Source organism: Colletotrichum jinshuiense, chromosome 2, assembly GCF_051148585.1.
Source record: "Colletotrichum jinshuiense chromosome 2, complete sequence".
NCBI classification, from domain to species: domain Eukaryota; kingdom Fungi; phylum Ascomycota; class Sordariomycetes; order Glomerellales; family Glomerellaceae; genus Colletotrichum; species Colletotrichum jinshuiense.
The window spans coordinates 2,059,099-2,086,647 of record NC_139309.1 but is presented as its reverse complement, the minus strand read 5'-3'; the positions used below and the strand labels follow the sequence as shown (position 1 = coordinate 2,086,647).

Genomic DNA, 27,549 nt, shown 5'->3' with positions numbered 1-27,549 from the left:
GGATGAAGTGTGTTGGGGTGATAGATTTCAATGTGATGGTAAGACAATGGTCCCACCGGGTTGGATTTGTTGAGCTTGAGGGTTGGAGGGAGGGGTATCACAGAATAGAGACCAAGGAAAAGGGACAGTCAGTGGTAAGAATCTTGCAGGAGGGTTCGTGAATTGGGAGAGATTGAAGGAAGGGCGAGCATTTTCTACTGCCTCGAAGCTGGCGATAGCAACAACGGAGCTTCCAATGAAACATCGGGTAGCTACTCCGCATTAGCTGATAGATTCGGCCATGGCGGGGATATGACGTGTGGGCCATGCACAATCGGCGATAAGACGACTGGAGTTGTCACGATGCGGGGTTTGTGTGCTACACGGTCGGGGATGCACGAGCTTGTCAACGAAAGACCGCAACTAAATGCCTTTCGCCGAGTGCATATCCAAATTTTTGACTTTCTTGACGCGAAAACAAGGACCAGTATCTGAAGTGAATGGGGAATTATTGAGCAAGGTTTGGAAGGAAGTATAGAAATCCACTACAACTATCTATTCAATCAACTAACCAAGTTGCAGAGCATCTAGAATGTTATTCACCCTACTGGGTGGGAGGTAGGGTTACTGGTCTTGGCCTCAAAAGAGCAAGTCGCTGCGGTCCTAGGCGTAAAGGGCAAGTGGTTGCGGTCCTAGACGCAAAGAGCAACTAGGTGCGGTCGTAGGCACAAGAAAGCCATGTCAACAGCTATTGGTGGTTTGTCAATTTGTACACTAGATTATTACTCGTCAATCAATCACTCGCATTCATGTGTCACCCACATCAACCCAATAATGGCTAGGGCGGCTTGCGATACGCAATCGAAGCTGCAATGCATGCCATTTTTTTACCGGATATGAACAATCAAAGGTGGAGTGTTGACCGGGCCGGTGGACAAAAAGCACTCACCCAGCGTGCCGCAAGAGGTTCGGAGACAGGGGCACGCTGGCGAGACCGGCGATGCCATTCCGGCCGTGCACGTGTCCCCGCCCCAGACAAGCGGCCAATTGACAACGGTCCGGAGGGTATCTGATCCGCCCATGGCGACATCCACTGAGTGCGGCCCTCCGATACGAGTTTATGCTGTCCTCGTCGAGTGAATAGTATTTCGTTCGCCATCTTTCTGCTGAAGGGACCACCTGCAAGGTCGATGGTCATCGCCTCGACTCAGGTTAGGAAATAGGATATTGATTAAAAGTATTTAGCGAGAATTTATCTATCTGTATAGCATGTCTCTAAACAATGCTACGCTTTATTAGGGTCTAAGAGAACCATCCTCTCCCCGAAAGTGAACTCTCTCGGGGTTCCATGGCATCTGGCTCTATCGAATACCTCTGCTTATTCCTCATAGATGTTGGAGTCGCTATTAAAAGTTAGTTGACCGGTACTATCTCGTAGACCAGTGGTACTCACAATTCCTTATCGAACTTGTCTCTGCCCTCCGCATCACGGTTGACGAAGATGCTCACTGATGTACCGGAGCAAACAAATTCGCCGAATCCGTCGTCGCCAATGGTAACCTCACGGTCGTTCCAACCAAGAACATCGGTCCATACTTCGCCAGCATGCATCTCGCCGACGTGCATGCGCTTGGATCCAGGCCCGGCATTGCTGACCACAACAGCACAGCCAAACGGACGATCCCACGTTCCGTACTTGACCCAGCCAAGGCATGTCGCGTAGTCGAAATAGTCGGCCTGCTCACCGTAGGCGTAGAGCTTTCTCGCAAGCGTCATTTTGGGCAGAGCACCGCCGCACGAAGGCGGGAACGGGTGCTCTCCCTTGATGCCGTAGAGATCACCGTACCAAACGCAAGGGTAGCCTTCGCTACGGAGAAGAATGAGAGCGTAGGCAATGGGTTTGAACCAGCCCTCGATGGGAGCTTCGAGAGCCTGGTATGGCTGGGTGTCATGGTTCATGACCAGAGTCTACCTATGTTAGATCAGAGCCATAGGCGAGGGAAGGGCCAAACATACCACAGCGTTGATGGGTTCTTTCTGGACCAGGGTGCCGTCGAAAACCTTTCTCATATCGGCGCCATTTCCCTTGCTGATCTCACTGAAATTGTAGACCAGTGGTGCGTCGAAGAGTGTGAATCGCCTGCCCATGCGAGCCAAGTACTCCGACATGTCGTCGAGACTGTCTTTCCAAAACTCGCCCACAAAGAACCATCCCTTTCCGTATTCGTTGTCCAGCTCGGTGATGAATTGACGCAAAAAGTCCTCACTATAGTGCTTGATTGCGTCGAAACGGATTCCCTTCAGTGGGATCTCCTTGGCCAACCACTTGCCCCAGTTCAACACGTCTTTTGCCACTTCGGGGTGGTCATAGTCGAGGTCAGAACCCATCAAGAAGTCGCTAAAATGATTTGTCAGTTTCATGGAGATGCAGCGGTCCCAAGGCCATCGATCTTACTAGTTGCCCTTCTCATCATCGACACTGTCTGCCCATTGCTGGTCCCCTTTGTCGCCCAAGATCTTGTAAATAGCAGTCTTCTCATTCCTAGCGTTATAGTCGACGCCACTGAAATGGTACCAGTGATACTTCAAATCGCTATACTTGCCCTTGCGACCGGGGAAATCATAGCCAACCCAGGCATCAATTTCGTACTTGTCGCTAACAAACTTGGTCCGATCTTCGGGGTCCACCTCGGCAGCGAAACATTTCTCCCTCCGGTCGGCCGCGAACTTGTGGTTCAGGACGGCGTCCCAGTACAGACCGACTCCGTTGTCTTTGGCGGTATGTGCCAGTTTGAGTAGCTCTTCCTTGGTTCCCCATTTGGTCCCAACGGAGCCCTTTTGATCGAACTCGCCCAGGTCGTAGCTTTTACAGTCAGCATCACAGTTTTGCCCATGCGGTGTCGTCCGGAACCTACAGATCGTAGATATCATATCCGTTTCCGGTCTTTGATGATCCCTTGCACCTGGATTGAGGGTTAGCCAGTGATCCAGATTATATCATCCAAGTGGAAGAGGCCTCACCCTGGCGGGACCCAAATGTTGTCGATTCCAAAAGCTTTGATCTGGGGCACATGCTTCTCCAGACGAACCCAATGCTTCTGATCCGCCGGCACATACCACTCGAATCCCTGCATCATGGTGTGGTTCTCGGGGGTTGGTTCCTGTTCTCCCATGTTGGGCGGTGTTGTCGTCGCGGCCGACAAACGATGAGCGAATGGTGAGTGAGGGGGTCGAACAGGGGGGTAGATGGACGTGTCGACAATCAAGAGTTTGTGGAGTCGGAATGAAGAGTAAGACGGGACAGACAGGTTGGGTTCTGTTTGAGAAAGGAGGAGCCTTCTTAAAGCTTATGCGCGTGCTGCCATGGGAGACGCACGTCCTTCCTGCCAATCCGTCACCACATTCTACGAGGCGTCGTTGGTTGCTGTCAATTGCCGTTATCAATGCAGCCAGAGGTTGACGCGGCGACAAAGAGCAAATCAAATCGTCGCAGGGCGAGAATTCCGGCGCTCGCACGATGTCGCGCGATTTTGACTTTGGGCCGGAAAACACCTGCGTATCTGCAACAAAAATGCCCCGAATCTGGAAATGGCGCGACGCTAACAGGATTCCATGGCTGGCCGGCCGTCAGTCTGTTGGGACTGGCGCTGAACAAGCTCGCAATGCCTTGAATTTGGAGGTTGACAGGGAACTTTGACGTCATGCCGCAGATGGCTGGGAAATGTAAGCCGCACTAGCTCGGCCTTTGCTGCTAGGTGTGGAAGGCCTAGACTGTCCTAGCCCATCCCCAGGTCCCAGGCAGGAGGAGTCGGCGCAGGAACTGCTGACTACACACCTTGGTAAAGCTCGGTGACCGTGATGGACAAATATTCTTGCAAGAGGAGACCCTTTCCAAGCTTATGTCTTACTGGATTCTGCCTCAAAACCCCCATGATGGCTTGATATCAACTGTTTCAAGATCCAAAGTCTCAATCATATCTGTTGCAATGGCATGCGACTAGGGATCAGGCATCTGTATCGATCACTGCACCTTAGGACTCGGTAAAGTCTAGCACAGTTGACTACACACTCCGGTAAGCTTCGGTGAATCTCGGTGTCGCCAAATGACCAAACACTTGCGCGCCGGGAGCACCTCGCATCTAAAACCCACGCCCGGACTGGAGCACTCCCAAAAATATAACCTAAAAACAAAACTGCTAGGCTGCTATACTTTTTTTCTAATTCATCCCTGTCAATTACCGTTTTCAACAAATGCCATGGATCTTTATTGCACGTGTCATATTTCAGTGCAGTACAGCAGTGTCCATTTTGCGCAACCTTTTCTTTAGAACTGATAGCTTGCATGGCTGTAAAATGGATTCAGTTCTCCTGACATACAAAAAGTCAGTTGGTCAATCCTGTGAGATCTAGCCTGATCTGGCTGAGACTGACATCTCACCACCAGCGAGAATCCATCTGGCCTCTACGATTACCTAGGGTATGCAGAGCAACTAATTATCATATTTTCTGGGGATATCATCACTCTCTCGGCTTTAAACACGGATATCGGTAGCAAATGTATCTCACGTTGATATGTGACCTCTCTGATTTAATTATAGCCTTGCAATATGGATGAGCATGCAGTTCACGGAGGTGGTGACATTTGTGACCGGGAATCAGTCCGGGCAGGGGGGGCAGATAGGCATAGGGGGATGAATAAGAAAGCGTACTAGGAAGCCCGTACAAATTTTGACTGTCCAACTTGCGCCGCCTGGAAAGCGAGCCTGCTCATTTCCCTCCTCCTATGACTCATCTAACGCGACAACTACACTCTGTTGCGTTCTTCTCGGATGTTTATAGATAGATGTCAGCTTTCATTGCGCAAAAACACCATCAAACCACTACTATCACGCTGCCCAACACCACCCGACGAAGATAGCCTACCAGGCGCAACAGTCACCCGTTCCTGATGTGCGAGTTTGCCTATCCTAGGACTACCTTGGGACTTTCTTCGCAATCTGCAAACCACAAATACGATGGTTCGAGACAGACCGCCCATTTCAGACCTCCCCTCACTCCATCTCGCCGATCCTGGACTGGAACAACTCAAGACGCTGCTGATTACCAATTTTGAAGCCTGGAAAGCTGTTTCGTCGGATTTCAAAAGAGAACTTCTGGATCACATTGATCAATATCAAACATTTTGTGGCGATTTGAGGGCGCGTCAATCTGCCATTATTCAAGATGCTTACTCTAGATCTCTCGCCCCGCATGTCCTTGGAGACTACGAGCGCTATATGATCCCGCCCGTTGATCGATACATGTTCATCACAACTGATAAGATCATATCGTACATGCCAAAAAACACTGGCATGTCCAAAAACAGACACGAGGCGATCAATCAAGGAGTCGACGTGTGTGCAGCAGGCAGTCAGCCCCTTGATTTCGGCACTCAAGTTGACACTGGGAGATACAACACAGCTACGGTAGGATTTTTCGATTCCATATTCATTCATATAAATCCGCGGTTCATTGACGCAAACTTTTAAGACCTTGACAGGACAAGAAGTTCAGCATAGCCAAGAGACTGCCATCCGACGCTCTCGTGGCATCAAAACGTATTCGAAGAAACAACGCCAACGACATCGTGATTGCCCCCAACAACCGCCCCCGGCGATTCAAGTTACCTCTATAGCCAACACGAATACCTCTGCCCTTCCGCCTAGCGAGTCTAATACAGTCGTTTTTGGTTACGCAGTGTCTCCCAAGACGGAAGCGGCCTGGTCCCTAAATCTTGGACTCGTCCTAAAAGATGCCATCAAGAAAGACAAAGTCAGGAAGGAAAAGCTATGGGTATTTCCCTTCATTCTTGATCACCATCTTGCACTTTATGTGTTGCGATGCCCGGCGGATTGCGGGAGTCCTGTCTTCTTTCGGCATCCATTAAAGCAGGGACTTGCTATGAAACACCTGGAATGTTGCGGAGTCGAATTTAAAACCGAGGAAGACATGATTCGACGGTACGGTCAGCAAAGTACGTTTCCCTCTTGGATTTTTTCCCCCGTCATCAACTGACAATCTGGAAACCAAAACAGTTATCAAAGACCGCGTAAAAAAAACCTGTTACTGTGAGATGGGCAATATGGCACAATAACACCCTTTTTCCTGAGTCAGAGAAACACCTCCATATATCCAGGTTGGAGTGAGGTTGGCGAGGCTGGAATAGACCGTCTTTTTTCTTTCTGATATTCAATTCTCTAATTGTCAAGCCTCTGAGGGATTGCTATTAAGTTTGCTTCCTCGGTCCCTTCAAACATACCAAGAGTTTGTGAGACTTCATTGAAGCCACTTCTCGCCCAGTTCCTTCACATCTTCACCAACCGTAATCTTTGATGGCTCTGCAGATACAACAACCCCAATCATATGTACCCATTCTTCTGTTCTGTTTGCCCATCTGCAGTATAATTTCAATTGGTTAGCTTCCGAATCGTCGCATATCTATTGAAGGGGTAGCATACGCATGCATAGCTCCACGCTGAACAGCAACGTCTCCAGGGTTAAGAAGGGTCTCGTTAACCTCCTCAAAAGTACCTTTCTCGTTCTCGACGTTGAAAGATGTTTTCGGGGTGATAAGTGTTGGCGTCCCCTGATTGATAGCGACGTAGTCCACTGAGGTGGTTCGATGCTGCTGCAGTCTTAGTAAAATACTCTCATTTGCAATAGATTCAGATCCCAAATGTCGAACTGAGTGTGAATCTGCTTGGTTTAAAAGCCCAGTAACTGAAAGAGTATGCACGCACCATGGGTGACACAGCTCCTGGGGCCAAATCCATAAAGTACACATTGATTCCACCAGGTAGAACGACGCCACTTCCAGGAACATCAGCAAAAGGTGGAAGACCCCTAAAAAGAGTCAACTTCAGCCATTTATGAGATTCTAAGGGCACTTACCATCCTTCATTGCTTGCAGGGATGCTTGAAACGGTCCCAACTGGTGTCTTTTTAACAGAGCCCCCAAAAAGGCTTTCGGTTATCAAGGCATCGGTAAGAACTTCAACCGCAGGCTCAGTTTTAGCTGATACCTCAGTCGAGTCGAGTGGCAGATTCGACAAGACGATACGTCGGCGAGCAGTAATATCGGACATTTTGAGTGACGATAATGGTCGAAAGGTTTGAACTATTGAGTAATTGAGGCAAGATTGTAAAGACCGATGATGGATTGGTATACTCTAAGTGTCCTGGCACACTGTTGGTCTTTGTTTAATATATTCAAACTGGTTTGTCGAATAGATGGGCGTATAGTCTTCGGCGCCGAGAACTTACAACCGGGATCATTTGTCACGTACTAGCAGAACGGCTAAGCCGTGCAAAGCGGGGCCGAAGGATCGGGTTTGCATGTATTCCGATCCTCCTCAATATTTTGTCAGCACTCGTCGAGCCTAATACGGAATGGCGTCGCCCGAAACGCTAAAGGCCGAGAAAAAATGTTATCAATCACCTATTCGTTATGGAGATGTTTATATCGGTTCCGAAAATGACAACTGATATTGGTCATCGAGCCTGGTCTTCCTCAGTTCGGTAATGCATCCCACTCTAGGCGCTAGCGATGACCCACATGCTTATGTTTGCGACTTCTATGTCAACGTCGGATTGAACCAGACATTCGTAAATTCTGTGGACTAGAGTTGGGGATCGGGTTACGAAGAGAACACTCCGGCCAGTTAACTGAAACGACGTGCTGGTCATGGGCGCATATTGCGTTCACACGGTGTATCCTTTTCAGAGTTCGTTCGGTAGTCATGAATGGTGAACAGAGCTCTGAAGCTTGGTTGGACCAATGTTCCCCAAGGATATCAATCATGTAAGTCATCATGCCTGTATACTTAGGATTTTAATCAATATGAGCGACTCTCGTACTTCTAGAAGCACTTTGGCGGCAAGCAGATCTATTTCTTACAACCAGAATCACAAACATCATCTTTGGCAAACAAAGAAGCACAGGGGTTGACTACTGAGGTGGGGAATAAGGCGCCGTAAAGGAGTTTCTCTTACTCTTAAGGGTGATCAGAGATAGGGCCGTTCTGCTAAGTAATTGTGACGTAAAGAGGAGTTCATCTGACGGGCGCTGATAAGACATCGACACCTTGGCGTTACCGTTGTGGCTTACGAGTTCCTCCTTGGCGGGCTTTTGAATGGCAATTATCTATCTGATCAGTCTCACAGTATGTAAGGAGCGGTTAAGTTGTCTTGCTATATTACGGAAGGATCGATCGTTTGAACCAATTTTATAGGCCTAAATTGCCGCTATATTGAGCTAGAGTTATGACTGAGAATATATCGCTTTGTCATGTACACAAAACTCAAGAGTGTTTTTGAAGTGGGTAACCGATTTTATCGACTTCCCAACCGTATCCTTGAGAAAATTGTCTCACGATCAGGACATATCAATTCCAGTTGACGATCTTTACCCTCCAGTCCCAATTTTGGGGAAATAGGTAAGGATTGACACACAAAGGGAGGGTTATATAAGATTTGAGTTCCTCTAATCATTCTTGCATCGAGAACCATTACCTAAAAAACCAAATAACACAAAGAGATTATTCGTCACTCGACTTCTTTTCTTCCCCTCAGTAGCCTTCAGTATCATTGTCACTCCCGGCGAAATTGACTATGCGGTCATTAAGAACGCAATTACCGCTGCTGCAATAAGAGATAGTCGGCTTGTTGCAACTAATTCATCGCTTGTGGCTCCTACCAAGCGTAGGGGAGCTGACCCAATATCAGTTTGGTCGGCTTAGGCACCTTCACAAACGGTCCCGTTGGATTAGAAACCGGTATCATTTTTACTATCGGACAAGCGGTGTCGGCAACTCCTGAAATCAAACTAGATGGCTCATGGAGCTGGCGCTAAGATCGGATGATCCCCTGCCCCGTGGCGCTTTCCTTGAAGTATTCCATATTCCGTATGTACATCTCTGCCCCGCCCCAGGTTCGTCGCCTTCGGATCAACTACCTTTGCTGACGAGTGAGTAAACGCTCGATCATCTATAATAAAATGCTGGTTTCCCTTACTAATCATGGCGAAAATGGACGAAGGTTCCAGCACGATGCAGCGCAAGTACTTCTAGCAGGCATTACACAGATTCCAGAGAGTGTGGTCGTTGCCAAGCTGGATCCTCGTATGAAGCCTGGTGTACCGGGAATAAATTTGGGCCTCTCGTATAAGATCACTACCGGAGTCTTTGATTTATATGTTCCTTTGCAGTCTGGAACACAAGATTTAACCATCATTGTATAAGATAGAGATTATAGTGGTGGAGACTCTGTTGTGCTATTAAACATAGAAGGCAGGTCTTTCTAATGACTGGTGTCTTCCTGAAAAGAGATCTTCTTCACAACCGCTTAATTCGTTTCCCACGACGTGTCATTTAAATCGCTGCAAAAATGTGTGATAGTCCGATTCGTAAACAATGTGGCGATTGTAGTCAGCTCTCCTATTTCTTTGGTTAAAACTGTGTCTGCTAGCATTCAAATTTCTTTCTATCCAATATTCAACCCATGTTGGATTACCCAGTCAGAATAGGGGCAGGCGGTCAGGCGGCGGGAAGCCGCAGCGGCAGCCGGGTCCGGAGATTCTACCTCCGGGCTGCCAACGGCTATATCTTCAACCACTGCTTCTGCTGTTCCTTTTTTCTATTTTACGCAGACATACCAGAATACAGTACCAGTTTTGCTCTTTTCGTTAGCTTGATTTACCACCCGTATGGGTGTCCTGTGATACCAACAACCCACCTCCCTTAATCTCGATGCCTGTCTCCCGTTCTGTTAGGATGTCCATAGTCTGGCATCGTTAACTATTCCTCCTCCCTTCCCCCTCCCACAAAGCTGTTTAGATCCCGCCGTATCAAGCCTCCAGCAATTTTTCACCTCCACTTTTGCTTTATCGCTACCTTCATTACACTCAGCCTCCGCGGCTCCCTCGAATCGAATACTTTCTTCCTCTGTTCCTTTCTCTCTTCGTTCCGTCACCGTCACCTCTTTGATACGTTTCCACCCGCTCCGCCTTCTGCTCGGCCCTCCGCCAGAATTCCCTTCTCTCTCTCTCTTCAGTATGCCTCTTCAACTTGATTAAATTCTTTGGACCGATACCAGAGGTTGAATGGGGTACTTAAATGTACAACGGTCAGCCAGGCTGATCTTACTATTGCCGAGGAGTCTGAATAGCTTCTGTACCAAAAAAGAAACGGAGTTGATGCATTTGGCTTTCAGTCCCAGGAATCTCGGAGATGATCCCTTTAAGGTTTTGTCTTAGAATGAAAGTAAGTTTGAGCCAATGATTGTCCCAGGAGAATGGATTGCCCATATCATATGGGTGAGGCGGGAAAACAATGTCGTAGGGTGCACATGTAGGTGTTCGTGCGTGGTTAGAGACGCCGCCCATAGCGATGGCTCTAGGTAGGGATGTAAGAAGACAATGTTTAAACATGAAACATTATTTGTGGAAAAATAGAATTAATGTTTTATTGAACTGAATATCACATGAAACCCACTACTACCAAGCTTCATGTGCACGTTGAGGGCCCTGCGCCCCGGCTTGACTGTGTCTATCTTCCATGGTTACCTCGATTTCATTCGATACCACAATGCCAGTCGAATGATGTTGGCTAGAGCTAGACTTCGATGAGCCTTTAATGCTCTGCAATTTAACGTCCTTCATAATTCGCTCCTCACTTTCAGTAAACGTCATGTTGGCGGTAATGGGATTCGCGCTAGGGGGGCCACCAGTCCGCCGATCTCGACTGTGAGAGCCTCCGTAGCCACCCCCAATGGTGCGGAATCCGCTTGGTGTCTTATAGGCCTTCCGAGAAGAGCGCAAGGCGCTTGGCCAGAGAGGCTTGAACCACGTCCTGAGCAAGGGGAATATCATGGGGAGGTTGGTTGTGACAACAGCGACAAATGTCTCACGAGTGCCCCATGTACCGGCCAGTTGTGCGCCATTTACCGGATCCTACGCGAGTAGTATGTTAGATAAACAGAGCTTTAAACAAAGATTGTGCCCAAACTTACCACCAGCACGAAGATACTTTTCAATGTTGCACAAACCAAAACGAAAATACCGGCACCAAGCACAATAGTTGACGCTATCTTCTTAACCAGCCTCAGAGTAGATTCCCAAAGCAAAGGAATGGGTATCAAAATCAAGTAGATGTCGGTCGAGACGTTTGCAGCGAATGAAGTCCAGATAATCGGCAAGGAGACAGCGGCCTGGCAGGAATCTACAATGTCAGTCAGTAATGATAGCAATTCGCTCTTACGGCATAGAAATCTTACTTCCAGGATCTGGACTAATTTGCCAATACTTTTGGAACGGTATGCACGAAAAAAAGACTGCACCGATAGAGGCAATAAATGTTCCAAGGACGAGGCCAAATCCGATCCAGATGCGGATGCGGTATCTGCGGCCAAGACCTTCCTATGAATCCGTCAGACATGATAAGTAGAGTAATATGATGCTGCGTGGTAAGGTGCTTACCGTCAGCCGAAGATAGAACACTAGCATAGCCAACTTTAGCAGCCAGACCAATGCCGAATAGGTCGTCCACCCGGCGACCTGAATCTTGGAACCGAGTATTCTGCACCTTACTTCAGCCAATGGACGTTTTCGTTATGGATTAGTAAGAGCCCACCTCAACTGATATTCGGGGTCGTCAGGAGAAAGTGCTGCTCGCTCGTCGTCCGTCATGCCGTTGTTGGCGAGGCCCTGAGCGAAGTTGCCGACGCTGTACGCTAATGTTGATTGAACAGTGTAGAAGAGCTGAATGAATTGAGATCAACGTTAAGCTTTTGGTGCCGTAAGATAGGTAGGGTCACTCACGATCGCAATCCACACAAGGTAGTCGTCGGCCCGGAAATTTCGGAAGCCCACAGCCTTTGCCCGGGCATATGTTCTGAGTACCGTTACGATGACTCCAATCCCATACAGTGTCCATGCCTCGATTGTGAACTGGCGACCTGCCTCGGCAGCAGCTTGAGCGGCGGCCAGAGCCGCCGGGTCCGTCGGATCGCTAGTCGACATTTACTTGGCTTTGTCAGACGGAGAAGCAAGGTGGGGGATTGACGAAAGCGAGAATGATCAGACTGTGGGACGGGAAGTTGGGGGGATCGCATTGGTAAAATAACCAAATCCATGAACGAAACAAACTGAAATGAGCAAGACGTTTTCTGGATGTTTGAATCAGGGTCCTGAACCCGATACTACGATTGCCAATCTATTCATCAACTGGAACCTCGTGGCCGGATTGGAAGTGGCAATTCGGAGGGCAGAGTGACCATAATTGCAACGCGGTCAAAGCCCGAGGAGGAGTAATTCTCCCTGCTATTTGCAAGTCGGCTTCAGCGTGTTGACAGGGACCCATGCTACTTTGACTGTTGCATGACTCCATTTCCGAGACCCGACACGCGAACAAAGGAGCTCTGTGTCAGGGACGCACCGTAACAAGACATATTTCAGCTACAAGGGTCTACAGATCCATGAACATGTTCCTCGGGCCAGAACCAGTTCTGGCGTGTTATACGTGACGCTACCCCAACGGTGATGGCCAAATGGCGTTGGAACATGTTACACTCGGCCATCCTCTTTCTCCTAGTTGTCTCCATAACCTCTTGGCAACTCGGTTTCCTTCCTCGGCTCAAGTTTTACATATCCAGCGCGAGCCGTTCGAACTAGGAAAGAGTTTCTGCACTCTTACGGAGCACACACTCTTCTCTTTCAACTTAACCCCTCCCAGCCTCGCCGGGCAAGTCTTCTTGGATAAACACACCCTTGCGAATTATCTTCAGCCCATCAAGACCTCTATCCACTTTGCACGAGTTCAATACTCAGTCAGACGGGGATCACCCCCACTGCCAAGCTACTAGATCAGGATGATGAGAACTGGCCCATGTCTGCCTCTGACTCGAGCCAGTGTACCAAACACAGAAGCCCCCCGATCCCTGTAGGAGGCCCAAGCGGACACGGGTCTGCTTCCCCGACGTCGAGCACACCCCACCACCCAATAGTTTACTTCTACCTGCGATAAGGTAATACAGACAACTTGGGAAATCGGACGGCGGGGGCCAAAGGGGGCTGACGACAAAACTGAAGGCTTGTCAGACAGGGTCGAAAACTGTTCTTTTGTCGCCCTAGCGATCAAGTTCTGGAATCCTTCGGCCACTGTCCCTGTCACCAGGCACTTGTTGCCGAGAATTCCGCCAAAATGGAGCCGAAAAATGCAAGACGAACAACGCTAATTGGGTCCCAGAGAATGTACGACAGGTCAAAGCGGCCCGCATCGCAGAGCTTCCAGACTCTGCAGTTGGGCGGCGCAGACTCGGAGGTAGCCGACTTACGCCTCGAAAATACCGAAACCAATATCTTGGGAATAACTCATTATTTCGTTTCCTACCAAGGTACAGAAAATGTACATATTTCAATTGGGCAAGGTTTTGTCGACACGCCACTTTGACCCAAGGCACTCCACAGTTAAGGCAACCCTTCGGCTGCTGTTGCACCCGCGGAATTTGCGGCTTCGCCTTGCCAAATGCCGCGTAACCGAAAATCACAGGATCCTGTGTGCTGCATTTGAGGGGTAAATCGGTTGATGGGAGGTTGCAGAAGCAGGATGCATGAGCGGGGCGCGGATTCTTCAGCAACCCCCAAGTGTGGTAGACGTAGCATTCGGAGTTTTGTCCATGGCCTGGCCTCTTGGCGCTCACATGCTGACAGCCGTTGGAGTACTCCGTGCACAGGTCTGCCATGGTACGGGCCGCAAGATTTGCAACCGTCAGCCAAACCTACTCGTGACGCTTGGGCTCGATGGGACGATATTCCCTCCCCGCGGGTAACCTTCCACGTTGGGCCCCGCCGCGATGTCCGTGCTGATTGGAAGCATGGTAAATGAGGTAAATCACTTGCAAATTGACGCTAGCGAGGGACACGTGGGCTGGTTTCTGGAATATCATGAGGGGTTTGTACTATGTATTCGTATGTCGGAAAGAAGTGTCGCAGTGGGGAGGATATATGCAGATAATGCCCTCCTTCGGCAGGCGCATAAACTTGGCTTGCTAACCATCGTAGGATATGCCGACAGGAGTTGCATATACCGACGAGGGTTATGAGGACATCTTACCGTATTGGTCCAACTTCGTTGGTGGTTCGATTGCGAATAGACAGGGTTGTATGCACGCCAATACCAGGTCAGGGGCCTCCAGGCCTGGGTTCCGAAATTAAGAATGCACGCAGCGTTGCGACCAGTATGCTTGGGTCACAACCACGGTACACTTACCATGTGTAATAAATAATGGCCGATGCGCTGCTCATTGACGGATTGTATGAAACCAGACGTGCTCGGGCCTTTCCGTTCTTTGCCACATTCGTTCAATTGCCTTGCGATCAAGGTTACACTTGACTCGTTGGTGAGGCACAGTCGCATCCTTTGGGTATCGAGGCTTTATCTTCTGCCAATCCGGCCGTCTATCTGACTCTTTTCCCTGCCGCAATGCATCGGTTCAAGATGGAGGTCCTTACAGCTGTTGCTGCATGGGCGATCACTTCGGCATGTCTGAGCGTTCCTGTCGCCCGTCAATTGCTCGGAGGTATTTGCCAAAGAGACACAGCCGAACTCGGCAACAGACTCTCGGCCAATGCCAAGATCTACCAGCCGGGCTCGGCCGAGTTTGACGCGGCTTCAATTCGTTGGTCTAACCTCAAGGCACCCACAGTAAACCTCGTTGTGGTTCCTGCCACCGAGAATGATGTGGCCGAAGCTGTAAGTTCCCAAACCCTCAGCCATATCCAAGTCTTGGTTTTCCTAAGTACTGATGGTCCATGGCTTAGGTCAAATACGCAAACGAGAAGGATTTGCCTTTCCTTGCGTACAATGGCGTTCACGGAGCCATCACCACACTCGGTAGAATGACCAACGGCATTGAGATTTATCTCAGCCAGCTTAGCGGTGTCGAGGTTGCTGCAGATGGAAAGTCCGCCAAGATTTCTGGTGGCACCGGGTCCAAGCTTGTCACTGACACGCTCTGGGAGGCTGGAAAACAGACGGGTGAGTTCCAGCCTCGTTCAAGTAACCTAGCTTGAGGCATGAGATTGATAGTTATGGGTCGTAGTGACTGGAACTTGCGAGTGTGTAAGCACGCTCGGACCTGCTCTCGGAGGTGGTCATGGATGGCTTCAGGGACACCACGGCCTCGTTGCGGACCAGTTCCTGTCCATGAACATCGTATTGGCAGATGGAACCCTGCAGACCATCAACGAGACATCCGATCTGTGGTGGGCTGTCAAGGGCGCTGGCCACAACTTTGGTATTGTAACCTCTGTCGATGTCAAGATTTACGACATTGAGCATCGTGACTGGGCCGTTGAGACTCTCATCTTCTCCGGCGATAAGGTTGAGGAAGTCTACCAAGCTGCCAACGAACACCTTCTCAAGAACGGCACCCAGGCAGTTGACGTTATCAACTGGTCTTACTGGCTCAACAACCCCGACGCTGATGCTGAAAACGTAAGTTTAGCTCATTCACAACTGCAGTTTTCGGAAAGTCTAACAACCTCCCAGCCCATCATCCTGTTCTGGATCATCCAGGAGGGTGTCACCGTCGTCGACCCGGTCTACACCCAGCCCTTCCGCGACATTGGACCCATCGTTTCAACGCCCGAGTCAGGAACCTATCTTGACCTCGCGGCCTGGACTGGTATTGCCCTGGACTCCATCCCATGCCAAAAGGTTGGCCTGAACAACCCCCGGTTCCCCATCTACGTCGAGTCATACAACATTGAAGCCCAGCGCAAGGCGTATGACCTTTTCGCATCCTCCGTCAAGACAGACTCGCCCTTCTACAACTCACTGTTCATGTTTGAGGGCTACTCTGTTCAGGGTGTGCGAGCGATTGAGAGTGACTCGACGGCTTTCGCCTACCGTGGTGATAACCTCCTCTTTGCGCCTCTGATCACCTACACTCCCGTTGATGCCGCGCTCGATGAACAGGCTGCTACCCTTGGTAACCAGCTTCGTGACATTATCCACGAGGGAAGTGGACGCAGCGAGCAGCACGTCTACCTGAACTATGCCTTCGGCGACGAGTCACCCAAGGAGTGGTACGGTAGCGAGCAATGGAGACAAGACCGCCTCAAGTCCCTGAAGACCAAGTACGATCCTAATGGCAAGTTCAGCTTCTATGGCCCAATTGCGTAAATCCGGAACGAGGATGAACGCATTCGATCCTAATATGGGATTCAAATGGCTAGTATAGTTGTGATGGTATATAATAATAGACAATACTCATTGTTCAGTGAACTTTCTTCTGTGCATGTAGACTATCAATATCACGCAGCTTCGAATGGTTTCAAGCTTGTGAAAGGTTTACTCGTCCGTAACTCCCGACATTTGCCTCCTTCCCTCTGATACATATCTTTGTTTTACCAGTCATCCACTCATACCACCTAAAACACCCTATTTTCTCTTGGCAAGAGTCCCGGTATTATGCAGCATAAAGCCCCCTTATTATTAATAAATAACAGTGGGGCAACTCCCATAAACTCTGGACGAGGCAAATGTCAGGCGGAAAGCATCCTGGACGCAGATAAGTCATCGCTAACGCGTCGATTTTCTTTCCAAATGCGTATACTGGTCCTTGCCGCAGGTCCCTTTTGTTTACTTCATTTCGAGATGTTAAACATCTCGGGGTGATGAGCATAGATTTTGAGCTGAGAGCCACGAGGTCAAGTAGACGTATGAAGTTTTTATCATCTCTTATTCCCCCTCGAACCTGGGTCTTTTCCTCCACCAACAAAAGCACTGTATGAGAGTACCAGGCAAGTAAGGTCTTTGTACAACACGGTGTTTATAGATCAGGTCTTTGAAGGATATGACCGTCCGATTATACAAAAGCACGTAGTAATTCTGACAACGCAAGAAAATGCCAGTTCCACAAAAAGTCGTTATATGTTGATAATGATAACAATAATCCCATAGATACACCCAGGTTTGATATATTCATCTTCTACTTTGAGTGAAGGACAGAAAGGAATGATTTTGAGTGTTTGAAAATGAACCACCTACGACCTGTTGTCGATAAAGAGTCTAAATATGACACCCACAGCAACATAATGCAAGGTGCAAACTTGGTTAATGGTACAATCTAGTCGTTGAAATTCCTCTCCTGCTTAACATCAAGACTGAATCAATACTGAAATCAAAAGAAAATGAATTACCAATTGTTAACTAAATAAATGTAGGTATGATTGTGCAAGGCATCCGCCAAGCTGTTCTTGCGCAAGCTATACCACTAAAAGCTCTAATTTGGTCTTTGGCCGGATATGAACTTAGCTCTCCACGTTTATAGAGTCCTAATTCACTGTTGTAAAAATGAGCTTTGTATGTCCGACACAGCTAATGCAGCCTTGAGCGATTGAGCTCGCGATCAGTTTTTCTTCCACTGAGGTAGCTTGGCGTCATACCTACAGGTAGATATTGCAAGCAATGGACATGACGCAAGAGGCAAACGCATGGTCTAAGGCTCTTCACTGCTGCCAGAGGCTGGCTACTGAGACCTGCCAGAAGTGTTCTGATTTCTCAGCGCACTCATGGCATGCGCTCAGTGTTTGCTTGACTCAAGTCAACCAAGTTGAGCAACTTCTTGTAGTTTTTTATCACCCATGGGCCAGAATTTGGCGGGTCACTAAAAAGGAAGTATTCCAAATGCGTGAACCCAACCTTCGCTTTCAATCAAGCTCTCCACCTAGAAGGAATTCGATATGTAACTAAGGGACGGTCTAGTTCAGTCCATTTTCATATCAATACTGTTCCCTTCAGTCCAAAATAGGTGACGGGATGGCGGCATCAAGCAGGCCCTTTAGGAGTTCAGCCGCTCTCCAAAACTCCGGGTGCCCGCTTGACGTCGGAACAACTTTTCCTCGCCATCGAGATCTCGATCGCCTTGCCCCTTTGGTGAGTCGTGCAGCTCCTGCAGCTTTCAGCTCTGGGGCGCTAATGCAACAAACGCAAATACTCAGAGACATCTTCCCTCATTCTCTTGCAAGCTGCATGTCAACCTTAGGCCACGAAAAAAAAAAAAGATCTCAGATTCAAGCCGGCGGGGTGCTGAACCAGTAGCCATCGATGGAAACCGAGCTGTCGCAGATTCCAAGACCCAAAGACCGAGTTGAGGGGAAAAAAATTACCTTCTCTAGCAGAACCATCGTTTCCCCAAAGAGGACAGGCTACCAGGGGGGGGCGCCGCATTCCCCGGATCCCAACTTCCTGCATACCCTAGCGCCAAATTCTGGGAGTAGAGCCTAACCACCAGACGTAATTGTTCCTGTCCCAATTCGTCAGGCTGCAGATGTGGCAGAGACATACATCTGGCAAGAATCCTGCCTGGACGCCCGTCGGCCAGCCCACATTCAAAACGGACCCTGTACAGAGATGGGCATTACCGGTATGGCAGCCAAAGAGGAGGACGCCACAAGAGACAGGTATCAAGCCTCATCCCATTACCTGTCAGAGCCTTGCATGGGGAAGTGATGTCTTTGACGAGTCGAGTTGCTACCCGGTCGTACCGATGCACGCAGGTTGGCCATGCATCTCTGAACCCATATCTTACATCTGTGTTCCACAACCAACAGACTCGTTGTGGTCATTTTCTGCCTTTTCGTAGAAGCAGGTTCAAATTTCTTCCCCCCAACTGTGTCTTCCTCCCACAAGATTGACGCGTGGGCGCCCCCAAGAGCCCACGCCTAGCCCCCGTGGAAGACAATGGAAACAAGCCAAACGGCTCGCTCTAGTCGAACCTCAAAGTGCCTCATCCGACACATACCTGCCTGTTCGTGTCTTGAACCCAACCCAAGCCGATGATAGTTGCTGCCAGAGCGGAGTAGCCCATTTGGAAAGCCAAGCCACCAAGAAGCACCCTTCTCTGCCTCTGCTCACTTGTATCTTTCTCGCCCCCCCGCCCGCGCGATTTACCCATTCCCCGTTCCCCCCCTAAGGGTGCCGTTCTTCGAAATTTGCCCTACACTAAGCTCTGGCCAAGACAAGCCGCGAAAGCCGTCCCGATCGGCTCGCGCTATATGTCTCAGGCCGTCTTCTCACAACCCATGTCACAGTGCGAGTTCGCCTACACCACCCTTTCCTTTCCTCTCCCAGAGCTTCTTTTACACACCATGATACATACTTTTGCACCAGTAGTCGTGTTCCCGAACACGTGGAACCATTCCTCGACCTCTCGGCCTCCCCTGCTCCCCTCGGATCGGGAACGCAGGACAGATGAGACAGCGCGGTGTTGAGTTGCCCTCAGGGATTCAAATAACTCAAATCCCATTCCTCGGAGTCGGAGCTGGCACCCCTGATCTCTAGACCAACCCTCCTCCAGTGACGATATCAAGGACAGAGGAATCAAACAATCTCACACACCCCCAGAGCAGCAGCAAAAAACAATGTTCTCAGATTAGAGTTAAGCCCGGTTTTGCGGCTGCGCTATTCAGGTAAACCCGCCGCTAAATACTAGCACCCCCCCCCCCCCCCCCCCCAATCTGACCATCATTACCGTCGCTACTTTTGCCATCTTGTCGCGACGCGTCTCCACCGGGCCAGGCACGACGCACGTCCGGTCAAAAGGCAAGGAAAGGCCAGGTAGACAATCAAGACATGCCTGGGCCCGACGCAGATCTTTCCAGATTGTGGGATGTGGGAAAGTGCACTGGCCAGCCCATCTCCAACCTTTGCTCTGCAGTCTGTCTCGTCCGAACTAGAGCGCGTCTCCGAGCCCCAGAGAGGCGTTGTTCGGCAGATGGCGCAATCTAACCTGACAGGTTTTTGTTTTTTATTCTTTTTTTATTTTTACTCTCACATCTCATATCCGTTACAGCCGCTGAGCACGCGAGGCAGGCCCGCAGATACGAAGAGCGCAACAAAAATGAAAAACTGCAGGCTGCAAAATCCCAACTCCCCCGGAGAGGCTTGCTGTCCCGAGCCTGGCTGAACGGACAAGCGAGAGGAAAAACCAAATCTCGTTGTGTTTGCACAGGAGACTCTATCACTTGTCGCAAAACAATTTCCTGCCTTCAACCTTTTTGTTTTTTCCCCCCTCCCCTCCTCTCCCGTCCGAGGGGGGGGCCGGAGGGTTTTCCTCGCACGAAGCCACCAAAGACTTTGCATGGCCCCCATCCGGGACCCTCTTCCCCACGTCCAGAGGAAGAAGCAGCCGAGGTTTAGAGGCGCCGCCACAGCGTTATGCTCGCCACCGGGTTGCAGTAACGGCATCGCAGCCTTCTGTCGCACAACGTCGAGTGTAGTTGCATTGCAGCGCAGACAGACAGGAGATGCACTACACTGAAGCGCGTACGGTATAGTTGAACTGTCAATTCTGAAGGATGATCGATTCGGCAGCAATTACATTTTGTCACAACTGGTGGCGAATGACATCTGACAGTACCTCGGGAGCAGGCCGACAGCCCTGATACCCTTCTAGCTAATCGCATGCGACGCCAAGGGAGGACAGGCTAGGTCCTCCCAACTTTGCGCTCCAAATTTTATTTTGAGCACATACGAGATAAATGTATCCTCAGCTGGCTCGCAATTATGAGTACAGGGACAACTTAAAGAGACACTCTCCAATGCATGGCGGGGGTTTTCAATCAGCTTTGTACCAAGTCTGGTAGCCAGTTATAACATTTTGCTCCACGTACTACCGGGCTAATGTGATATACCTTACGTCTGAATCATGTCGCGAAAGGAAAAAGATTGAAGCAGAATGAAGAAGAAGAAGAGGGAGATAGCCGGGATAACGTGCACTCAGATGGATACAGAGTGCTCGCGAGTGTACGGAGTAATCGCACGTAATACTTGCTCAGAAAGGAGCGCGGAGTAGTGCGACCCAGAATCACTTAACCGACCGTCATCACCATTGCCGAATACCTAGTCCTGAATACCCCTGGGGACTCTAATGGCCGAAAGAGGTTGAACCGTGTAAACGTCCGTGACAGCTATAGGGACAAAAACGAACGAGGCCAATGGCAAGAAGACCTGGGCGGAGCGAATCCCAGCGGAGGCTCAATATGAGAACCTCCGGCCGGTTTCCAGTAAATTAACACCCGATTGAATCCCGCCAATCGCCGCCGTCAGATCCCGCCTGCATCCCCGCCCTCGCGGTTGCATTATGGCTCCCCCGGGCAGCGGATGCGGCAGTCGACCCCGCGTTTTCCGGCAGTCCCATGCCCTGGGCCACGAAGAGAAAAAATCTCCTCGAATCCCGTGCGCGCAAAGCCATGCAACGGCACTGAGTCTGCCGGGTGACGTCGGCACTTTCCCGCAGCGCATAACCTCTTGCACATTTTGGATGGGGAATGGGAAGAGAGAATGGCAACTGGGCTTGGAAGAGGATTCTGTAACCCACGACAATATGCGCTGTTGCGCCAAGGTGAAGATATGAACTAGTGAGCTCTCAAGGTTCTGTTGCAAATGAAATTGGCAACTCGGCCGAGTTTTTTTGCATTGAGAATCTGTATTGAGCATCCGCATCGAGCATCCCGGGAAACCTTACTTCAAAGTTGTCGCCCCGTCCATGGCCCCGGTCCCAGTTCCATTAGCCGGGCTCTCATGATTCGTGGTTCCCGAAACTCCCGTACAGAAACGGATATTGCTGGGGTAGACAACACACTTTGGGACACCGCCAATAGAGAGACGACACCCGGGCCTAGCTCAATATCGCCCCTGGGGCCACATACTGGGAGAGGGTATGATCATCGTCGGAAATGGTAACTAAATCACGAAGCCCGCCAGGGTGCAATACTCTCGTGACCTCCCTTCCGAGCAGGTTATAGGAAGGTAGGCCCAAAGAGGCCGATGAGTTGTGCAGACTATTCGCGCGGATATATCGACGTTCACATGAGGTCCACGATGCTGCCAGCAACTCCCTGCCTTGACATGGGGCCCCGCGAATGAATAGATGAACGACGGGGACAGACGCAACACAGACGGACGGGGTAAACAAACCCAAAAAAGAACCAACGGGGCCTTAATTGCTATATATTTAACTCTCTTTCGAGCCTGAGCCGAGTTGCGTATCAAAGCAGATCACAGTTGATCACTCAGACTTCTCTCTCCGTCCGAAAAAGCCCTGGTAACCCGTTCATCCCATCCAGCCGCCCCTCCGCCCAACTCTCGCCTCATCCCGCAGCCGTCCGAGCGCTCCGCCAGAATGAAGTTCTCCACCATCCTCGCCGTCCTGCCCCTGGCCCTCGCCACGCCGACGCCCACCGTCGAGAAGCGCGCGACGACCTACTGCGACCAGTGGGGCTCCGCGACCACGGGCACGTACACGGTCTACAACAACCTCTGGGGCGCCTCGTCCGGCACGGGAAGCCAGTGTACCACGCTCACGGGCCTGTCCGGCAGCAACCTGCAGTGGTCCACCACCTGGTCCTGGTCCGGCGGCCAGTACAACGTCAAGTCATACGCCAACGCCGTCGTCAGCATCACCAAGAAGGCCTTGAGCGCCATCGGTAGCATCCCCTCGACCTGGAACTGGAGGTATGTGTCTTGTCCTCGTCCATATGAAACCCGGCGTTATTTATACTCTGTTGTACATGGTCTCTGACATTTACATGCAAAGCTACTCCGGCAGCGGCCTCGTCGCCAACGTCGCCTACGACCTCTTCACCTCCTCCACCGCCTCTGGCTCCCCTCAGTACGAGATCATGATCTGGCTGGGCTCTCTCGGCGGCGCCGGCCCCATCAGCGCCACCGGCAGCACCATCGCAACGCCGACCGTTGCGGGCCGCACCTGGAACCTATACAAGGGCGTCAACGGCCAGATGACCGTCTTCAGCTTCGTCGCCCCCAGCAACGTCCAGAGCTTCAGCGGCGACCTGAAGGCCTTCATCACCTACCTCATCAACAGCCAGGGCCTCCCCTCGTCGCAGATCCTCCAAAGCATTGGTGCCGGCACCGAGCCCTTCGTTGGCTCCAACGCCAAGTTCACCACGACCGCATACACAGCCTCACTTTCTTAAAAAAAAAAGTCGGCTCTGGGTTTATAGGCTGGTGGCGGTTGTAGGCTGTGGCACTGAGACAGACGTGTGGGAATATGGGCAGCTGTCTCAACTCCCAACCCCCCTTTTCCCTTCTCTGTTCATACTTATTTCAAAACAAGTGTACATCACAAATGACCAAAAGGGTGGTCTGTAAATAGGAGTAAGACGACGTAAAGTCGTTGAAGAGACTATTGGAAAAAAAACTTTATCGCCAATAGCCGGGCGCTCGATAGTGTGACATGCTCTGCTGGACAGAAACCTCAAGCCTCCCAGACCAGAAGCAATGCTGCGGTCTAGTGAGCTCCGCCATGCCCCCAACGGCCGCCTCCCTCGCAGCCTCGTAGTCTGCCCTGGTCTCAAGGCGGAACTTCTTGACATCCTCTAGAACGTCCCGCATTCCATGCAGTTCCGCCGTTGTAGGCGGTTTTAACTCCAGCGGCATGACAATAGCGTCCCACGCTGCGTGGAACAAGAGCGCTCCCTCTACAGCTCCAGCTTTTACATGCGCTGGAGTCGCTGGTCCGACTCTGGTTCTTAGCATCGGGTTTGTCAGGAGTTTCATGTATTCGTTAACGGCAGGTTTGGCCCCCAAGACGCCGGGACCGACCCAAACCTTCCGGTCGAAATGCTGCCCGTTCCAGGCGTCGCGGTAGGTCATATACTCGTCCTCGACCTGGTTGTATGGAAAGCCACTCAGGCGGGCCGTTGTGGGCTGTGACAGGTACGCATGAGGCCCGTCACCTTCTGGTGCTTGCTTTTTCGTGGAGATGTGGGAGCGGGGCTGAGGCCGCTCGTTGCCAAAGAAGCTAAACGCCTCCCCTTGGTCCAAATCCATGAGGCCCTCAGCGTCTAGGCCATCCGCGATCGAGGAACCAACAGGGCCCTCAATGGAATCGGCTTCGAATTCTAAGCGAAGATGACGCAGGCCACGAAGTAGCACAGGGCTACGCCGAGATGACGACCGAGACGCTTCCTTTATCGCCCTCTCCTGCATACCAACCAACTTTAGAAAATGCACAAGTTTGCCAATCAAGGTACCATTGGAGCGACGAGGAACTTTGGTCAATGTCAAAGACGTCAGTCGAGGATTCATATCTGGTTCAAAGGCCTGCGGGAAGGCAATGTCTGAGCGTTTCCCGATGACTGTCTCGGCTAGCCAGAGGCGTGCCATGGTCGAGAGGCCCGCGACCTCAAGGGTCGGTATTTGTGTTACGAGTGAATGGTGGATTCGTAGCACCCGAAGGTTGGAAGAGAAGACCGGCCTGAATGCATGTGTGCATCCCAGCGCACCACGCAACTTAACGCCCTTGGCCCATGGGAGCGGTTGCTTGAGTGCAGAGCCCTGGACCGGTTGGAATAACGGAGCATCGCAAGACAGCTCTTCTAGCTGACCTTGAGAGTCTCGTATAAGTCTTTCAACGCCCGAGGAAGTGATATGGGTGTCTGAGATATGCAGATGCGTGATCCCAGCAGGTGCAGTGCAAACGTCGAGATGCGGCACATCGGACCAGTCAGGTACCGGCTGATCCATGCTTCCCGCAATTGCGGCCTTAACATAATCCACACTGTCTCGCCTCAGCGGGGTTCTGCCATTGGTTCGGACTGCTTCGTCCTCCTGTAGCCCCCGACTTTCATCGGCAGAATAGGCGGGGGCATCCACAAAGTGCCGCTCCGGATGGCTAAAAGTCCCGCTCCATTCGGATTCCTGGATGTACGTGATCCGCCCATGGGTGTCATTCCCATGGCCATCGGAGACCAGTTTGCCCTCAGTCATGAATCGGGACTGAGACCTCAAGGACGGACTATTGAAACCCAGTACGGCAAGCTGGCCGAGGACACCATCGGTGACGTTGTTTTCGCTAATATCCAAACTCCACAGCGAACCTCTGAAGGCTTGAAAGAGCATCAGCGAAAGGGCGTCGTTGAGCTCCCGCCGCCTCGCCTTCAGAACCTTCAGTTGGGTCAGGTTGCGACGTCCGTGGGCAGCCGCTATCAGAGGCTGCAGGGAACCTGGCAAGCCAGAGACGTCGAGGTAGACTAGGTGCTGGAACTTGTCCGACATGAAGAAACCTGTCGGCAGCTGTGTTTGGCAGTGGGCGATACTAAGCACCGTCAATCCTTGACGGGGGTTGGGGGGCACATTTTCTGCCTCGGACGGCGGGGTGGTTGTTAGAAAGGCTGGATCTGCTTCAATGTGTCCGTCCAAAAGGATGCACCGAAGACTCGGTAGTGATTCGGGCAACCTGCGCAAAGACTCTGGGATTGTTCTGGAGCTATTGTCGGATGAGAAATGGGCAGTATCCTTAGCGAAGTCACGGAAGTCGAGTGTGGTGATCAGAGCCAGGGTTGACTGCCGCACACGCTGCATGCGGTCGAAGATAAATGCCAGGTACCATTCCAAGTCTTTTCCCTCACAACAATAGTAGCCATGGGTCAGCGACGATAAGGATAGGTTGACGGGTGTGGGCTGAGACAAACGTACCGTCGCTAGGATCTAGTCCTAGCCGGCGAATGGCGACCAATGGGTCGTTCCAGAGGCGGGGTGCGAAGACGGCGTAGAAACGTCTATTCACAGAACAAAGCTGGGCGACGTCCTTGTCCTCGACGTATGGCGCGACCAGCCCCAGCCAGTCGAGCCTGCTGACAGCATCCTGATATGAGGGTAGTTCGGCCATGTCCGCAGCAAATACCTACCGGTATGTTTGCTCCCCCCGGCGTGAATTGCCTGAAGATCCCACACAGGGATCATGGGTTAATACTAGACGGCTATTGCAATAGAACTGTTTGTCCCCTTGTCGTAGACCCTGTCGACACCGAACAGACGCCGAGGCAGGCAGGAAAAAGGAGGTGCGTTTGTTCCCAGAATATCGCACTAGCCAGATGATCAAACGATACGTTACAGTAGTCGATCAAGCAAATCTTGCGGTGTCGCATCACTGGCGGCAAGTGCCGCAGGCGCAAAGCGAAGAGGTACCGGTATACAGGACTGGGCGTCGACGGGATCGAGGGGGAAAAAAGCAAGTGGCGTACGAGTTGTGGACGGACGCGTTGAAAGAAAATGAGAATGATGCGAATCTCGTTCCAGCGAACAATGGCGCGCAGTCCTAATCAAATGTCGTTGAGGACTTGTAAAGGCTGCTGCTCTATCAAGGCCGCCGAGATTGAGCTTCAGCAGATCTCCAGATCCCGGACCAGGCTCAGTTCGGGCAGAAGCGGACGATCGGGTCAGGCGGGGCGGCACGTGGACGACATGCAATTGCCCGACTGCAGTGGCAAGCAACGGCACGAACAAGAAGCCGATTTCCAGTCGAGATTGTTGCGCAATCACGAACCGGGCGCTCCAGGCTGCCCGATTGTGCCTCGGTGGCCTCAGGTTCGACTCTTGGCTCGGCTGACCTGACTGCTGCTTGACGTCAGCTAGCCTCCCAATTGGCCTGGGCATGCATATGCATGCCAACGCGTGCGTCCGTACGTATCGGACGGCAACAAAGAATGAGGGGAGGAGCAGCGCGAAATGATTGGAATTCGCGGGGGGCCGGAAAGGATTGCCGTTTCGCTTTAGCTCGAGCTGGCAAAATGACGATTGGGGTTTCCCGTCTTGGCCTGGAATATCTCAGCGAAAACCGGTACGTACCGTCGAGGGTCTCCGGCTAGTGCCCCTCTTCCCGCTTTGCTAAAGTGACAGAGTGGATAAGCAAAGACGACACCAATACATGCTCTAACCTTTTGCATGGGCAAACTCGGCTGAGCTGAGGCTAACGTTGGCTTCGATAGTCAGTCCAGCAGCTCGGGTAGAGTATTTCATTCGTATCACAGCTGACGCTCACGAGGTGCGGATGGCTGGAAAACGACAACGGCCAGGGTCCTGAAGCCATTTTCGGCGCTAAGCTCAGCCTCGGGGCTCCACAGCCACCCGGTCGCTCGCTTAGATCAGCCAATCCCGCTCCGCTCCCCGCGCGCCCGAAGAGGAATTGACCCCGGCCGACTACCGGGCCCGCCCCCATGGCATCGCACGGAGCATCGCACGGCGCACCCAACGGCTTCGCACACCCTGGTTCCGCCATGTTTCCTTCCACCACAACCACCACCAACTCCACCACAAATTTGTGCCTCCAACAGCTTAATTCGCCCACCTTCCATCAGCCCCCAAAAAAGCAAGATATCGTTACGGGGAGGACAATCGCTGCTTCCACGGAAGCGACAGTGTTACACGTCGGGCCCACTATTATTTATTGCGTTTCGGCCGTCAAGAACAAACAAGTAATTCACAAAGCACTAGCCATGCAACTCAATGTTACCGTGGTCGTCCTGCCCATGGCTCTGGTTTTGCCACAATATGGCGTGTTTGCGGAGGTGGCATGTCCTACGCGGTGCGCGGGCTTATTCCATGCAGACTCTAATGGGCAACAATTACTTGCAATGTTTGGACGAGAGCAGCTCGAGGCGTTCGTTACCTCGGCGATGGAATCCCATGTTATCTCATATTCCCCGAATCCCCCAAGCCGCCGCCG

At 51.2% G+C, this 27,549-nt stretch overlaps 5 protein-coding genes across 5 annotated transcripts; 2 read left to right on the top strand and 3 right to left on the bottom strand.

Annotated features, from left to right (window-relative positions):
• Positions 1–1,357: 1,357 nt before the first annotated feature.
• EsH8_II_000568 (alpha-amylase) lies at positions 1,358–3,152 on the bottom strand (the record flags this gene model as incomplete). The annotated part of the gene is made up of 6 exons (XM_083263866.1): positions 1,358–1,382; positions 1,433–1,947; positions 1,996–2,377; positions 2,435–2,842; positions 2,895–2,942; positions 3,001–3,152. The coding sequence occupies 6 exons, from the start codon at positions 3,150–3,152 to the stop codon at positions 1,358–1,360; spliced, it is 1,530 nt and encodes a 509-aa protein (XP_083121188.1).
• Positions 3,153–10,808: 7,656 nt separating this feature from the next.
• On the bottom strand, positions 10,809–12,034 carry EsH8_II_000567 (uncharacterized protein; the record flags this gene model as incomplete). Its single annotated transcript, XM_083263865.1, has 7 exons — positions 10,809–10,865; positions 10,961–10,966; positions 11,026–11,234; positions 11,290–11,431; positions 11,492–11,591; positions 11,646–11,773; positions 11,834–12,034. 7 exons carry the CDS (start codon positions 12,032–12,034, stop codon positions 10,809–10,811), a joined length of 843 nt encoding a protein of 280 aa, XP_083121187.1.
• Positions 12,035–14,495: 2,461 nt separating this feature from the next.
• On the top strand, positions 14,496–16,199 carry EsH8_II_000566 (FAD-binding oxidoreductase; the record flags this gene model as incomplete). Its single annotated transcript, XM_083263864.1, has 4 exons — positions 14,496–14,765; positions 14,834–15,050; positions 15,115–15,509; positions 15,564–16,199. The coding sequence occupies 4 exons, from the start codon at positions 14,496–14,498 to the stop codon at positions 16,197–16,199; spliced, it is 1,518 nt and encodes a 505-aa protein (XP_083121186.1).
• Positions 16,200–22,203: 6,004 nt separating this feature from the next.
• On the top strand, positions 22,204–23,017 carry EsH8_II_000565 (uncharacterized protein; the record flags this gene model as incomplete). Its single annotated transcript, XM_083263863.1, has 2 exons — positions 22,204–22,535; positions 22,618–23,017. 2 exons carry the CDS (start codon positions 22,204–22,206, stop codon positions 23,015–23,017), a joined length of 732 nt encoding a protein of 243 aa, XP_083121185.1.
• A 226-nt stretch (positions 23,018–23,243) lies between these two features.
• On the bottom strand, positions 23,244–25,713 carry EsH8_II_000564 (uncharacterized protein; the record flags this gene model as incomplete). Its single annotated transcript, XM_083263862.1, has 2 exons — positions 23,244–25,441; positions 25,521–25,713. 2 exons carry the CDS (start codon positions 25,711–25,713, stop codon positions 23,244–23,246), a joined length of 2,391 nt encoding a protein of 796 aa, XP_083121184.1.
• Between the last annotated feature and the right edge of the window lie 1,836 nt (positions 25,714–27,549).